The sequence below is a fragment of the Thunnus albacares genome, chromosome 15, assembly GCF_914725855.1.
Source record: "Thunnus albacares chromosome 15, fThuAlb1.1, whole genome shotgun sequence".
Lineage (NCBI taxonomy): Eukaryota > Metazoa > Chordata > Actinopteri > Scombriformes > Scombridae > Thunnus > Thunnus albacares.
The window spans coordinates 9,478,706-9,492,813 of NC_058120.1; the positions used below are offsets into that span (position 1 = coordinate 9,478,706).

Genomic DNA, 14,108 nt, shown 5'->3' on the forward strand with positions numbered 1-14,108 from the left:
TTATTGGATAATAAGGGCACATGCGACAATGTCACATTTGAACAACATTAAAAAAAAACAACTCTGGCCCGGAGCAAATCGAGTCTTTCGGTTCAAACCAAACAGATCCAAAGAGTCGTTCAAAAGAATCAAATCGTTCTCTTCACCACGTGACTGGAATTTTCCAGAGGCTACTTAAAGTCTTTTGCTCCGCCTCGCTTCATTGGAGTGACGACTGCAGACGGTTGAACTTCGAAGAGGAAACGGTCGCGTTTTTGAACCTATTAAATCGTTTAATAACTAGCCGCTAGTTAAAACCACCAAATCTGAACATTTTGAGTTATATTTGAAAATCATCAACTCGTGATACTTTGTTGAAGGCGACTCTACAGATCTATATCGACGATAACCGTACGAAGGTTTCGAGCTACAGTCGACTAGGTAAGAAAGGCCACGGTAGCATAAAAACTTTGTTTTGCCGAGCTAGAGTTGGGTGTTAAGTTACTCTTTATAAATATTCATGTGTATTTGCAATGTTTATGTCGAACTTGCCTCTGAATCAAATTCTACAGAATTGAATATGAAATCTTCGAGCGATAACAGACCTAAGCTAATGCTAGCCAAGCTATCTTTAGCTTGCATCAGTCCGGAATTTTCCAGTTGGCCGTTGCAGTGACGTAACGTTGCTGTGCTCGCTGTGGGCAGTGCTGAGTGAAAAGCTGTTGTGCAACCAGCTGTTAGAGCAATAAGCTGATAACACTGAGGCACTAACTGAAAAGATTTAATGACGCACGTTATTGCTGTAATGACTAGAAAGGGCAAATGTGCCAGCCCATTCGAGATTTACTGGTTACTGTAAAAAGTGAACATTTCTTAAATATCCCTGCACATTTTTGTTTCATTTCAGCCTGTGGCACAAGACATCATAATGGCCAAGGGAGAAGACGCAAGGTCTGAAATGGCCCTTGCTCGTCAGAGTGATGGCATCAATGTTATCTTTGACCAGAACAGTCCTCCCTCATCTTGGTCCAGAACCAGAACCAGCAGTGACAGCAGCTGTCCCTCTAGCTCTGGCAGCTACAGGGGACGGGGTAGCAACAGGGGACGGTACAGGTCTTCTTCTTCAACATCATCTTCATCCAGCAGCAGGTCTTCCTCCCGCGCCAGGTCCCGCTCTCACCCTCGTTGCCACAGACGTTCCTCCCGCTGTCGCTGTGACAACCATCGCAGATATGGCCGTGGCCGCTACCGCCGCTCCCCACCCCGGCACTACAAGGCCCACTCTCGCTCGCCCTCGCCAGACAGGTACTCACGTCGTAGGCGCTACAGGTCCCGCTCCAGGTCTTCAAGTGGTTTGAGAAGATACAGGGGGGCTGGGAGTCGGCTAAGATGCCAAATTTCCCAATCCTCACCCAGAAGCTACAGGAGCCACTCAAGGTCCAGATCTTCAGGACGTTCTGTCAGTTCGAGTCTGGGTGGTAAGTTGATTAGATGAGATGACTGAACATAATTTTGTGTATTTCTAATTATTGCCTAGAGAGGCAGACTTTGAAGTTGGTAAAAGTGTTAAATCATACAACTGATTAAAATTTACTCTTAACTTGTTCCACAGATAAAAGAGAACTCCTAAAAGATGCTGCTGCCAATGCTGTGAAGATCCTAGGACTGGAGACGCTTGAACTTCCTGAGAGTGTGAAACCAATCCTGTCAGAGCAGTGCGGAGAGTCACCAGTGTCAGAGACATGGGTGAGACAAGACCCTGAAAAGACTCCATCACAGGTGGGTGTCTGAGAGTGAATGATGGGTATACACAAAACATATCACACAGTAAAGATGAGGCTTTGGCACAAATTGTAATTAAAGGCCTAGAAGTAAGTACTTTCTTCTATCTTGGACAAGGCAAGTGATGAGAATTTTAGGGATCAGTTTTTCCAAACCACTCGTGCATGACAATGCACTGTCCATTATTTAGTTTTTTACTATATGGGTAAATGATACACATATCTTTGGCTGTACTGTTTTGTTTTCTTTTCTTTTTTAAAATAAGTTGCTTCTAGCTGTTGCACCATTTTACCAAAGCTGCAACAAAGATACAGTGTGCAAACAGAGTGCTAATCTCTAAAGTTGTGTATTGTTAAGCTTCAGGTCTATGTTGTGTTGAATTTCCTGTGTCTTGTGTTGACCTTTGGACCCCTGAGGGAATACACATGCTCTCTGTATTTATTCCTGTCTTCATAGATAACATGACAGTGGTCTCCTTCACTCATCGGCACCTGGGATTAAAGGGCTGTCATGTGACTTGGGTGACGACAATATGTGTTTGCGTGAAAGGTTAACTGATAATTCTTGCAATGTTCACAATGCGTAGTTCATCAACTAGAGGTTTGAATTCAATTATAAATACACAGATTATCTCACATTTAGATATGATGCACAGTCTTTGTAAATGCTAATTACACACATAGATATTTAGATACACAAGCAATTCAGACACTGAATTTCACTGACTTCATACTTCATACAGGCTGTAGAATTTTGACATGACGAATGTATTTGTGCTTGCAGTTGAAATGGGTCATTGTTATTTAGCAGAATCCTCCACTCGCTGATGGAGCGCAGGCGTGTGGGCTGCATTATAGTGACTATTCCTGTCGAGAACTAAAAACAGATGAAGAACTCCTCTCCATATGCCAAAGATAAGTTGGTACATGAGGCGTGTGCTGAGGGTCTGGGAAACCTACGTCACCATCATTCTGCCACTCTAGACAGAGAAGACATCCTCTTTACTTTATTTTGTTTGCAGTTTTGTTTTTTAATTTGTTTTTTATCTTTATTCTGTTTCAAGGTCTGTCCTTGAAACATTCATTTTAATGGCCTAGTCTTTGACAGCAGTGTGAGGAGAAAATGTGCATGAGAGCTGCAGTTTGTTGAAGCTAACACTTAAATGATTACCTATGCAATAGAAGTGCTTTATAATATTAGTAATGGCACCTATAATCAATCTGTATGAACTTCACAAACTGTCAAAGCTCTACCACAAGTTTTACACTCATATCTAACTAAGTCTGATTTTTGTTTTTTGAAACAGAGCAGTGATGTGGAGCCTGATGAGTTCAGCCCAAAGATGTCCCCTAAAAGGAAAACCATCTCTTTCAGCATTAATGTAAGTGACTTAAATTGCAGTCTTATTTAAATTAAACTGTTTATGTTAAAAGCCAAAAACACTGCTTCACATTACCCTGAACATGTTCTAATTACTTTTTGTTTCTCCTCGTCTTGTCCCTTCAGAATTCTGTGGCCAAACCAACAGTGGCAGCTCCGTCTTGTGCTAAGGTAACTCCCAGAGTGGACAGCTATGAAAGCAGGAAGCCTTACGGCCACTGGGTTCCAGTCAGATCACGACAAACGTCAAACGCACGCAAACATACACTCAAAATGTCACACTAGTGTGGCAGAGTACATGGACACTGTAAATACTGTAAATATTTTGTCCATATTATGTTCAATCATTTTATAGCAGATGTTTTCTTTCAGATGTTAGAGTTAAGTTGGAAGAATTGAAGAATTCGTTCAGGTGGGATAATTTTTTTTCCCCTTAGTTTTATATGGTGCTGTTTATAAATTCAATAAAGTCTTTATTTGATTAAAAAAATACATAATGTGTCTTTGCATTCTTTAATTGGTCACATATATTGCTGATTTGCAGTCAGTGAGCCAATTTTGAGCCTTGAAAGAAAGTTGTCAGGTTTCAGATGTTCCCAAGACTGACTAAATCATACGACGACACGATGGTTACACAGACTATTAATGAACGCTAAGGGGAATCCAAAGTGTTCTTCAGTACATGTCAGTTACTAGTCTGTATGAAAGTAATGATGCATTAATGGACAGTCAAGTAGTAATAAACATGAAGAGACATCTGTTTAATTGGCACATGTAAAATAACCCAGGTAAATCCATTTTTATAGAGCATAAAATCTCAATCACTTGGTCTATAAAACATCAGAAAACTAGAAAAATGCCCATTAGTTTTCCACAGTCCAAGGTGATTTTATCTGAGGTCTTGTTTTGTTCAACAGTTAGACCCAAAGACATTCAATTTGCTTTTGTTAAAAGAACGAAAAGCAGCAAATCCTCATTTTAAAAAGTAGGAGCCATCAAACGTTTGGCATTTTTGTTCAACAGTTACAGATTAATTTCCTGTTGATCGATTAATCATTTTAGCTCAATAAAAATACATCAATAAAAATCCTTAAGTGTCAATGACATGGAACATTTAGTTTTATTGTCACCAATGGAAAAGAAATCTATAAATCATCCTGCAGTAGCCACAATAGTGAGTACATGTACATGCGGGTTAATACATCAGGCAGTTGAGATAGAGAACAGGGTGACACATTTGCTTCACCACAAAAAAGGTGCAGGGTTTGTTTTTTGGCCTTGTGTGCATGTCTAGTTGTAGTTTTGCCAGTAGGGATTCTCCTACATTCCAGCATAAATACATGTTCTCATGGCCGTGATATTTCTGTCCTCTTACAACTGCACAATGTCAACAGGTCTCATTCAAGTTAGTTGCATTTTCTAGCATGACCACACAGTGTCAGCATTATCACATAATACAGAAACTTTTTTTCTTTTTAAACAGTTCCCCACTTGGTTGCTAGGGGCGTTTTCTTTTCATTGAGATTTTTGGGTTTATGTAATATCCTGGTTACAGACCTCTGAATTACAGCCTACATGTCCGGTTTGTTGAGGGATGTAAGATATGAATGAAGTGAAATGAAACGGCTGTATTACTGTACATCAAATTCATGCATCAAATCTTACAATTTTTCATGTTGACATGTCACAGTAGGACAATCGCAGGCGTGAATGATAAAGTGAATAGTTCTGGTATTGTGCATCATTGTGCTCGCTGGGACACTTGCATAAGACGGAGCCTTTGTTAATGTTATAAGTCTCACCTGTGCTTTTCCTACTATTGGACTAGTCAAAACATCTACTCTGAGAAAAAGCCTTTATTAATGTATCACTACCACACTCTCAGCTCTTTCTCTGGCAGCTCAGATGATCCAACCATCTATCACCATCAACTGTCTACTAACACAAGACTTGAACATGTTCCTTCTCGAGTGACTTGATGTATCCTGCTGTTGTGGCTTATGTGCGTCTTATCCTAAAGCATGTGTTTACTGAGTTTGACGGTTTCTTGGCCTAAGTTGAAAATACTAGTGAATTACCGCTAGAGGTAACTTATCTAATAGAATAAGTGACAAATATGTATCCTCCCAAGATTTTTCAGGCTGATAACTTAGATGCGTGTCACAATCTGTTGTAATAGAAAGGTAAAATCTAACTGTTTTGAGTACGTCTGACTGCCAGACTGCGTGTCTCTTGCTGTAAACTGACCTGCACTTCTGAATAATTACTCTGATAGGAGATAAGACATGAAAACACGTAACACAGTAAGTCTTACAGAAATTACGAGCAGGGAGTAGGTGCTGTTTTCTTGCTACACGTCAGCTGTAGTGATGTGCACACATAGCACACTCCTTCCTAGTTGTATGAGGAAATGCAGAGAAGACAGACAAGTTCGTCCTGTCATTCTTTTATGACTGATTCATCGTGAATATGCATGTTTTGTTTTTTTTCTTGTAGGTTTCTTTTTAAAAATAAGAATTAGTGCCACTTAGTCACTTGCAGGCAAACTCACCTATTGACACTTAACTGTTATGCAGTCATTTTCTTATGTTTATTAGGCTTAAATTGTTTTGTTATATAAGGGGAACATTTCAACTGGCAGTTGGCCTTGAAAGAATCAAAGGTGTCATATCGTGTGTGAGACACAACAACAATTTATGCCGTTGTTCCATATGAAATCCCCAGCCAATATCCTTGGGCTAATCAGATAAAACTACAAAAATATCACAATCATACACATGAACACTTAATACACTCCATAACAGCTCTAAAGTTGAGTCAGCTATCAAAGGCATAATTTGATGACCCCCCTCCGCCCCGGCCCCCAGCCTTCATCAGCAAGACATAAACAACTTCTGTCAAAACGTCTTTGCTTACTACCCTTTGAGGGCATCTCATAAATTTATTTTGAGGCTTATTTAGAAGATTGAGTGATGCAGATATGTAACGTTGCAATTCAAGTAAGGACACATTCACTGTTAATACTACATCCCCCCCCCCCCCACACATAGTGATAGCTGTCTGCCCTGTAGAGGGAGCAATGCCATTACTTTCTGACCGACAGGACTGCAGAGATGGGAGACTCGCATGGGAACCTGTTTTCTTTTCTTTTTATCTTCAGTCACAAGGCTTTCCTGCTCATGTCACAGCTTGGGGCAAGTTGGTTAAACTGAGATGTGGGTGATAATGAATAAATTGAATTGCTCAATTGTTGGTCCTTATCTCTATGTGCACCTACACTAAAACATTCATTGGCTGGCATCCTCTGCTCAACGTGCCCCCGAGGGTTTTGATGCTAGTTAATGGTAGTTCATTCTCACGCTCGAAAGGTCTCTGTCATGAGACCACACGCAGAAAAACCAATAAGTGTGCAAGATAACTGGAAAACTGAAAGTGGTTTATTTAAAAGAAAAAAAAAGGATAAGAATACTCATAACTGTTCTCACTTCCTATACTGTACAAAGAAACACCAAACATTACATATCTTACAGATGATTGAATTATCTTTCAGCTCAAAATAAACTAAGCGTTACAACAAAGTCTGTTTTAGCTATGAAATACATGTATTCTTGGAAGAAAAATATGCATCCAAGACTCCTGAATGAAGAGAAAACTGAAGCAATGAACATGTCCATGAGGTGACTGGACCCACTAGACAGCTGTGCCTCTCTCCAAGTTTTGTTTGATCTCTGCCGTGTATTTGCCATAGAAGCGCTCCGCCTTCTTGTTGAACTTGGCGTTCCTCTCGTTGATGTAGTCGATGTCTGCGTCGTCGTTGTAAGCCCTGCGTCGGCTGTACTTGGACCGCTTCTCGATTCTGACAATCGCAAATAAAAGCAGCTTAGTGAAGGTTTTGTAAACCAATATGGCCACTATCCATGGCATATCCAATAACAATAATTGGCTGCAGGCAATAATTTGGGGCCGTGCATTTACATTTGGCAAGGAGAGTGGCAATGGAAAACGTAACGTACTCATACATACACACACACACACACACACACCCACTCACATACTCAGAGGAAAATACTGTCAATTTGTGAGCTCCTAGTCTTGATTCAATGTGTCTTCAAAGCATTGTTGTGCGTCATACCCTGGCAGCTGAACTCTTGTCTAATGCCCCACAGTCGCATCTCTAACACAAGCCTTAGACTGTCTCAAATATAGCTCGGCTCAGGGAAAGACCAGGCTAATCAAAGGTGAAAGGGACTTCTGTAGCAAAGACAAAAACTTAACAAGGACAAGTAGAAGAACTAAACGGTTTGAAGCAGCTTTAAGTTAAATATGAGACACCAAAGGTACCGTTTGATCCTTTGTTACATGATTTTACTGGCCTCTCGTGGTTTTCATAAAGGTTTGCCAAACCATCTACCGACACCCACTGACCAAAATACATATCAAGGTTCCTTGTGGTGACATGAGATATCAAACAGATGAAAGGTCATGCACATAGACTGCTATGGTCTGCCCAGGAGCCGTGTGCTGACAAGGACCCTGGTAAACATGTTTAAAATAGTCCAGTTGGGTAAGTTGGCCTCCTCCCATCTAAGTATCACCCCATGCAGATAGTAATGAGCTGCCTGCTATCAGCCACTTGCATCAGGATTTCCACTCCGGGGCTGATTTCATCAGATAGGCCCTGGTTCACACAAAACATCCCCCTCATCCAAATTGGCAAAGAGATCACAAACTCAGTCCTTCCACACAATTTATTACGATTGAAATAGTCTCACATCATCGAGAACTATCTCCAGATTAAGTTTGTGGTGTACCAGTGCCGGAAAAGGTCTGACTGAACCCACCGTCATGCTGAGATGGATGGAAAAATAATTTGGCTGTTTTAATTGAATAAATCAATCACAATCAGCAAGGTTGAGCCTTGATAGAGCTGAGCTCACCAGTGATTCTGTTTGATAGTGATGGAGGGACAAAATGCTATTGAGGACCTTTTTACAAGTAGCTAATGGTTGACTTATGTAGGGATCAATATTTTCTCAAAGTTATCAATTATTTAGCGTTTAGCTTATTAGCTAGTTAAGAGAAAACTGCAGGGATAGAAGGGAAAGCAATAGTCAGTCAGTACGCTGCTTTATCTTAGTCGTTATCTCAGTCTACACGCAGTGATTTTGAGACTGAGATGATATTAATGGAGGGTCAGGAAGGGATATGGCATATCTGTCTGTTTTTGAGTATGACTTACTGTTTCTCGACATCTTCCACCATGCGGTCAATGCCCTCCTTTGTAGGGACATGGGTGCCGTGGATCAGGCTATTGGACGTGGGGTGGAAGTCCTCGCCGCTGTGGAACCCCAGCAAAGGAAATTAGAAATACATTATCACAGATAATCACCATTTTAACATACTTGAAGTGGCTTTTCTATCCCATCATTGTGATTACAGTCATCCTGATGAAAGAAGATGATGCGACTTCAGGGCAAAATGTGTCGGTGCATCCTTCACGGTTCTGCAAGCCTTTAAGGGTAAAAAACATGCAGGCACTGAACTCTACTTCGACCTTAGCGTGTATGCCTTGAATTTACATTTGAAAATCTTTAAATTATTATGGGGGTGGGCATTTATGTCAGCACTAACCCCAGGGCAAATGATGGGGCACTATAGTTAACATATAGGAAATGCTTTGTGCACATGTGATGGGTGAATTTTAAGAGGATTACGCTGAGAAAATCCTTACAATTCATTTTACTTGACTAGAGATTTCACAGTTATGCTCTTAATAGTAGAGTTATCCTCATGTATCATTTTTATGGGCCTCTTAGTGGGAATGCACAAAAGTCTAGTATTGCCAGAAGACATTTCTTCCCGTTTTGAGCTGTCTGGAGAAAGCATCAAGGACACAGATGCAGTACTGTCACAGCAAAGAAAAGATGGGACGGACTTAACTCACCATTCCTCTCTCTGTCTCTCGTAGCCCTCCATGTCTGGTCTGATCTGCTTGGTGAGCCTCTGGTATTGTCTGAATTGGGCCTCAGCATAACCTGCAGCCCATTGTGTGAGTGTGTGTGAGTGAGGCACAGAGAGAGAGAGAAAGAAAGAAAATTTGAGTGAGTTATAATTACCGGAACAAACAGCAAGCAGGCACGAGGCTCAGCAACACAACCTGCGGCTGGTTAAGAAGGGACGAGGAGGCAACTCTCCTCCTCCCTTCCTCTATTGAAGCCCCTCTGGTGATAATTTTCTCCCCAGAGGTTTTAATTCAGACGAGGTTTTGATGCAACAGATGGCAGCCATATTTAGGAGACAGAACAAGCCCCTTTTTTAGTAGATTAAATTGGGAGCAGTTTGAGAGGATTAATAACCCAAGGGGTCCTTACATGCAACCAGTGTTGCTGTGTACACTATGTATAATTTAGGTGGAGCCATCTTTAGCGGCAACACTGTGTGATAAGGAAGTGGAAAGACTTTTTAAACAAACATGCTACAGCACAGCAGAAAAGAATCACGGTGTACCACTTGTTTCCTCAACAGTAAACTGTATTAAATTACTATTTACTAAATGAATAGACTGAGGTTCTACGGCGTGACGGGGGGGGGTTTACCCATGCCTAAAATAGAGCAGCCCTGATCCAATTGCTATGTGCTTCCAGGTTACTTCCTGACGTGACTATAAACGCTTGCAAAAGGATTCCAAAGTCAATACAATCAGTAAGTGACAACCACTTCAGTGTGTTAAACAACCTTGATCATATTAGGTGTGATAGAGAGAGAGAAACATGATTTCCTATAATCGATAAAGAAATGTGTAATCAGCTTAGATTCCTTTTTAAAAACTTTAAGCTAAATAAGCATGCTGTCTTTAGATCTTACTTTTGAGCTTAACTGCTTCACACAGTTGTTTATTTGTCAGTTGAAATATAGAGCTTGTGACAGCATGTGTTGCTGGGTGATCAAAAGATGGCATCCACATGGTTCCACCCACCTACCTCAATACAAGTTGTTTGGAAAGTCACACACAGCATTTGAGGGAGGAAAGTAGCTTGCAACTTTGATAACGAGTTCCAGTACAGCACCGCCTCTTCTTATCTATATATAATCTCTAGAATACATCAAACCACATTGGAAATTTGACAAAACATCTCCAAGCAAAGAGGTGAATTGTAAATTTCAGACAGCTTACAAATCATATGTTAAGGTGCAAGTATACAGTAGACAAGAAATAAGCTAGAATATTCAAGGGGCAAAACGAACAGTTAACCAGGATAAGGGTGGTACTGTGGTAGCCTTTCAACTATCCCACACCTAGATGCTGCCAGATAACAACAGAAAAACTCCAGTTCTATGTATGAGTATGTGTGTAGCCTTCTAATGGGCTTTGCTATTGGTTTACCCTACGAGGCTCTGTCTTGGCACCTGAGAAAGACCTTTACGCTCACCGCCCAACCAGAACATAGCTACCACACAGCACCCTCCCAATATAAAGCCCCAGCGCACTTGCTGCTCGTCTCCCTTTGAAACTCAACAAACAAACAACTGAGGTCAGCTGGGCTTGTGGTTAGAGGGCTACGCACATACTCGTTGAAATGGAGTTGCGTCCAGGCAACTACTATTTTTATGTCATGCATACTCCACCCTCTAACAGGCTTCGCTATTGGTTAAAACCTAAGGCTAAGGCTGTTAGGGATGAGATGTACTCCCAGCTGGGCCTGAACTGACACTAGTCCAAACCCAGCCACAACCAAGAAACAGCAGCCGCCTGACAGCTGCCTGAGGGCCTTGCACCGGACTGCAAAAAGCCAGTAACAAGCTGGACGCTTACCAAAACACCTCAGCCTACTCCAGACGAGGTCCCCCCCCCAGACAGTGCACCAAGCATTGAATGAAACATTGAATCACCTGTCATGTCCCTGAGATCTGTCTGCATAAAGGTCAAAGTGGAAGACCAGGAAGCAGCCAAACAGATGTCCTCCACTGAGGACACTGGCGCCATAGAAGATACGATGCCCCTGGTGGAGTGCGTCCTCATACCCACCGGGGGTGGGCAACCAACCACCTAATAACTTCTGTAGTCGGACTTCCTGAAAGCTGCCGTGCGCATGCTCTGCTGTTTTGTGAGGTGTGAGGTGTGAAGACGCTCCTCCTCCCACCGGTGTGAGGAGGGAGGAGAAAGCCCTCAGGTGAATAAGCTTCTACCTGCACCCAAGCCGGGACATTGTTGTCCCGGTTTGAGTGCAGCCAAAACTGTGCAAACCAGTGCTGGAGGTTTCTCATATGCAGCAGCCCAGGGTGCACCACCAGGTGAGCTGCTGACATCATCCCAAGGAGGACAAACAAACAACTGGGTAGACTTAAGGCCCCTTTACACTGTGTGATTTTGGGCTGCCTGAGACTAAAGTTGACCATCATGAGAGAAACATGGTAAAATCTTTGGCTGTCAATCCAAAACGGTGGTCCTAGATCGCACTGTGAGACACTTCCACTGACCAATGACCTATTTGGAGGTTTGGCAACCAAAGACAGCCTGAGGCAAAACTCTGAAAGTTTCATAAATTTAAGATCAAATTCTCTGACTGCTGCTATGACGTCTACAAATAAACCAGATATAATAAATCAGAATACGGCATGAAATGTTACACTGTCCAGTGTGACATCTCCTAAATGCAGTTTTTAAAAATAAAGTTTAGGGAGAAAACACACTCCTCAATACATAAATCCATGGCACACAAAAAAACAAAATGAATTTGTGTGACTTATCTGCATTTTCAAAACATCAGATCAGCAGATGGATGATGCAAGCTGATGACGTGTCTCTGCTTTCATATACTGTTTTCCATTTACATTTTATTGCTACAATTCACCATGGACACAATCTGACAGTCTCAAATTGATATCATACAGTCTGACACAGATTGTGACCAAGATTTTACCATAGGCATCCGTTGCACCACTATTGGAGACCCTTCCACCAACCTGCAAATCCTGTGTCTGGGTTCTTCTTCTTCTTCTTTCTCTCCCACCGCTCTGCATCGTCAGCAGTGATCTCCAGCAGTTTCACTCTGTCATAGTCCTCACCTTTGGCAGCACAATCCTGAAAGACAAGTATTGATATTTCATTAATGCAAAGCAGGAAAAAACATGTTGCTTTGAAGATTTACTGTATATGAAAATTATTCACTTAAAATCTTTGGTGTGATATTTCAGAGTAAATTTTTCCCTGTTTGAAGTCTGTGGCAACATTTACAATTTACTGGTGGATGTTTTCCATTCTCTAAGAGCACCCTGTATGGAGCACGATGTTAGGACATTATGCTCCTACTGCACTTTGCTTTGGTCAGTCAGCTCAGTTTAACTCACTCAAAACATCTCTATCTACAGTACAGGGTTTCCCATACATTCATTTATTTATTTGTGGCAGCCTGCCACAATAAAACTTTGCCTGCCACAAATTGATTTTCTATTTCTGGAGCTGCACCACGCTGACATAATCCCAAACAGACACAGACACACCTGCTCTGGTTTGTTCTCCCCCCGCTGCACACAAACAGCCTCCTCTGAACTTTTACCCTACAGTCACATCACACCATCTACACTTGAGAGGCACTATTTCCACATGAACACTTAAAGATAGATTGTGTGTCTACATTGCTTTGTAAAGCGCTGACCATAGACTGTAAAAACAAGTCCCCCACCTTCTACCACCACAAACACAACCTGATTCTGTGGGAAACACTGCCGTAACCATTCAAAAGTTTGGACACAGTTTCCCATTAACTTGAATGAGAAAGTGTGTCCAGACTTTTTATTGGTACTGTATATATCATGCTGAATATGTGAAGTTTCACGGAGCTTATGGGTACTATACTGAAATACTTAAGAGACTGAAATACCTTTTTCTTTTGATCTTCAGCAAGCTCCCACTCCAGCCGGGCTTTCTTAGCCTCCCAATTAGTGGGGAGTTTCAGTCTCTTGTCCTCCTCCACAACCTCCTGGTGATTGAGCTTACGTGCTTCATTCTGTGGAGGAAAATATCTGATGACTTGCTGATGACTTCACTAGGAAGTGAAAATGAATATGTCTTAAACTGACACTGTTCACATAAACAGTGCTTCTCGTGTTCAATGTGTTTGTCACACTTGTGTGTCAGGTGATGTCAGTCATGTTTACCACCTACACACAACCAAACAGCTGTAAAATTCAATGCTAGTTAAATAACTCACCCGTTTGAAATGTAACTCTCGAAACTTTCGTAGCCTCGCTTCTCTTTTCTGGGACGCAACACTTTCTGTCGCCTCCTCCTCGGTGGCTGTAACGTTAGTAGACTCCTGCAAATTACACCATTACCGTTAACTTTGTGTAAATACTCAATTAAAAAGGACTGCTTTATGGCCGACTGTTGTTTATTACAGACTAGTTATCTGAAACTATCTAACAATCGGAGAGCGAAGGGAAAAGATGTTCCGTTATTAGTAGCATTAGCTTAGCACCACAACACGAGACTGTAAACAACAATTGTGGAGCACGAACACATCCTCCTCCCGCATAATGACAAATTGTTCTCAAAGGAATTATATTAACCAACTATGATCTGCCAAAACATCGAATAAACTGGGTAATTTGACATTAAAATGAAGAAACTACTAACCTCACTACAGGACGCCATTCTTCTTCTTCTTCCGCTCCTTCTTCTTCGTCTTCTTCGTCTTCTTCTTCTTTGAGTTTTAAGGGCGATTGGCAAACCAGCTTAAAGTCGCATTACCGCCACCTACTGGACTGGAGTGTGAAACAGTAGCTCGGCAGGGGAAAAAAAAAACCTAAACTCTCTCTTTTATTCCTGTAACTCTTAAGTAATTAATCAGAAGATCACGTACTTTCCACAATGTCTTTCCTACCAGATTCCCCAATGTAATATTGTGTTTTTCACCATTTAATACTGATAGTAATTCCCTTCTTTCTTCATTATAGCTGTTGCAATT

At 41.5% G+C, this 14,108-nt stretch overlaps 2 protein-coding genes across 3 annotated transcripts; one reads left to right on the forward strand and one right to left on the reverse strand.

The window, feature by feature from the left end:
• The first annotated feature begins 180 nt into the window (after positions 1-180).
• On the forward strand, positions 181-3,633 carry rsrp1 (arginine/serine-rich protein 1). 2 transcript variants are annotated; one of them, XM_044374497.1, is made up of 6 exons: positions 181-420; positions 887-1,457; positions 1,592-1,758; positions 2,572-2,675; positions 3,068-3,142; positions 3,268-3,633. In XM_044374497.1, exons 2-6 carry the CDS (start codon positions 908-910, stop codon positions 3,314-3,316), a joined length of 945 nt encoding a protein of 314 aa, XP_044230432.1. In that variant the 5' UTR covers positions 181-420; positions 887-907; the 3' UTR covers positions 3,317-3,633. The 2 variants fall into 2 exon arrangements, with proteins under 2 accessions (XP_044230432.1, XP_044230431.1); XM_044374496.1 differs by lacking the exon at positions 2,572-2,675 and having other exon boundaries at positions 182-420.
• Positions 3,634-6,560: 2,927 nt separating this feature from the next.
• syf2 (SYF2 pre-mRNA-splicing factor) lies at positions 6,561-13,900 on the reverse strand. Its single transcript, XM_044374498.1, has 7 exons — positions 13,778-13,900; positions 13,353-13,457; positions 13,023-13,148; positions 12,106-12,223; positions 9,086-9,176; positions 8,381-8,479; positions 6,561-6,997 (listed from the first exon to the last, which is right to left on the reverse strand). Exons 1-7 carry the CDS (start codon positions 13,793-13,795, stop codon positions 6,832-6,834), a joined length of 723 nt encoding a protein of 240 aa, XP_044230433.1. The 5' UTR covers positions 13,796-13,900; the 3' UTR covers positions 6,561-6,831.
• Between the last annotated feature and the right edge of the window lie 208 nt (positions 13,901-14,108).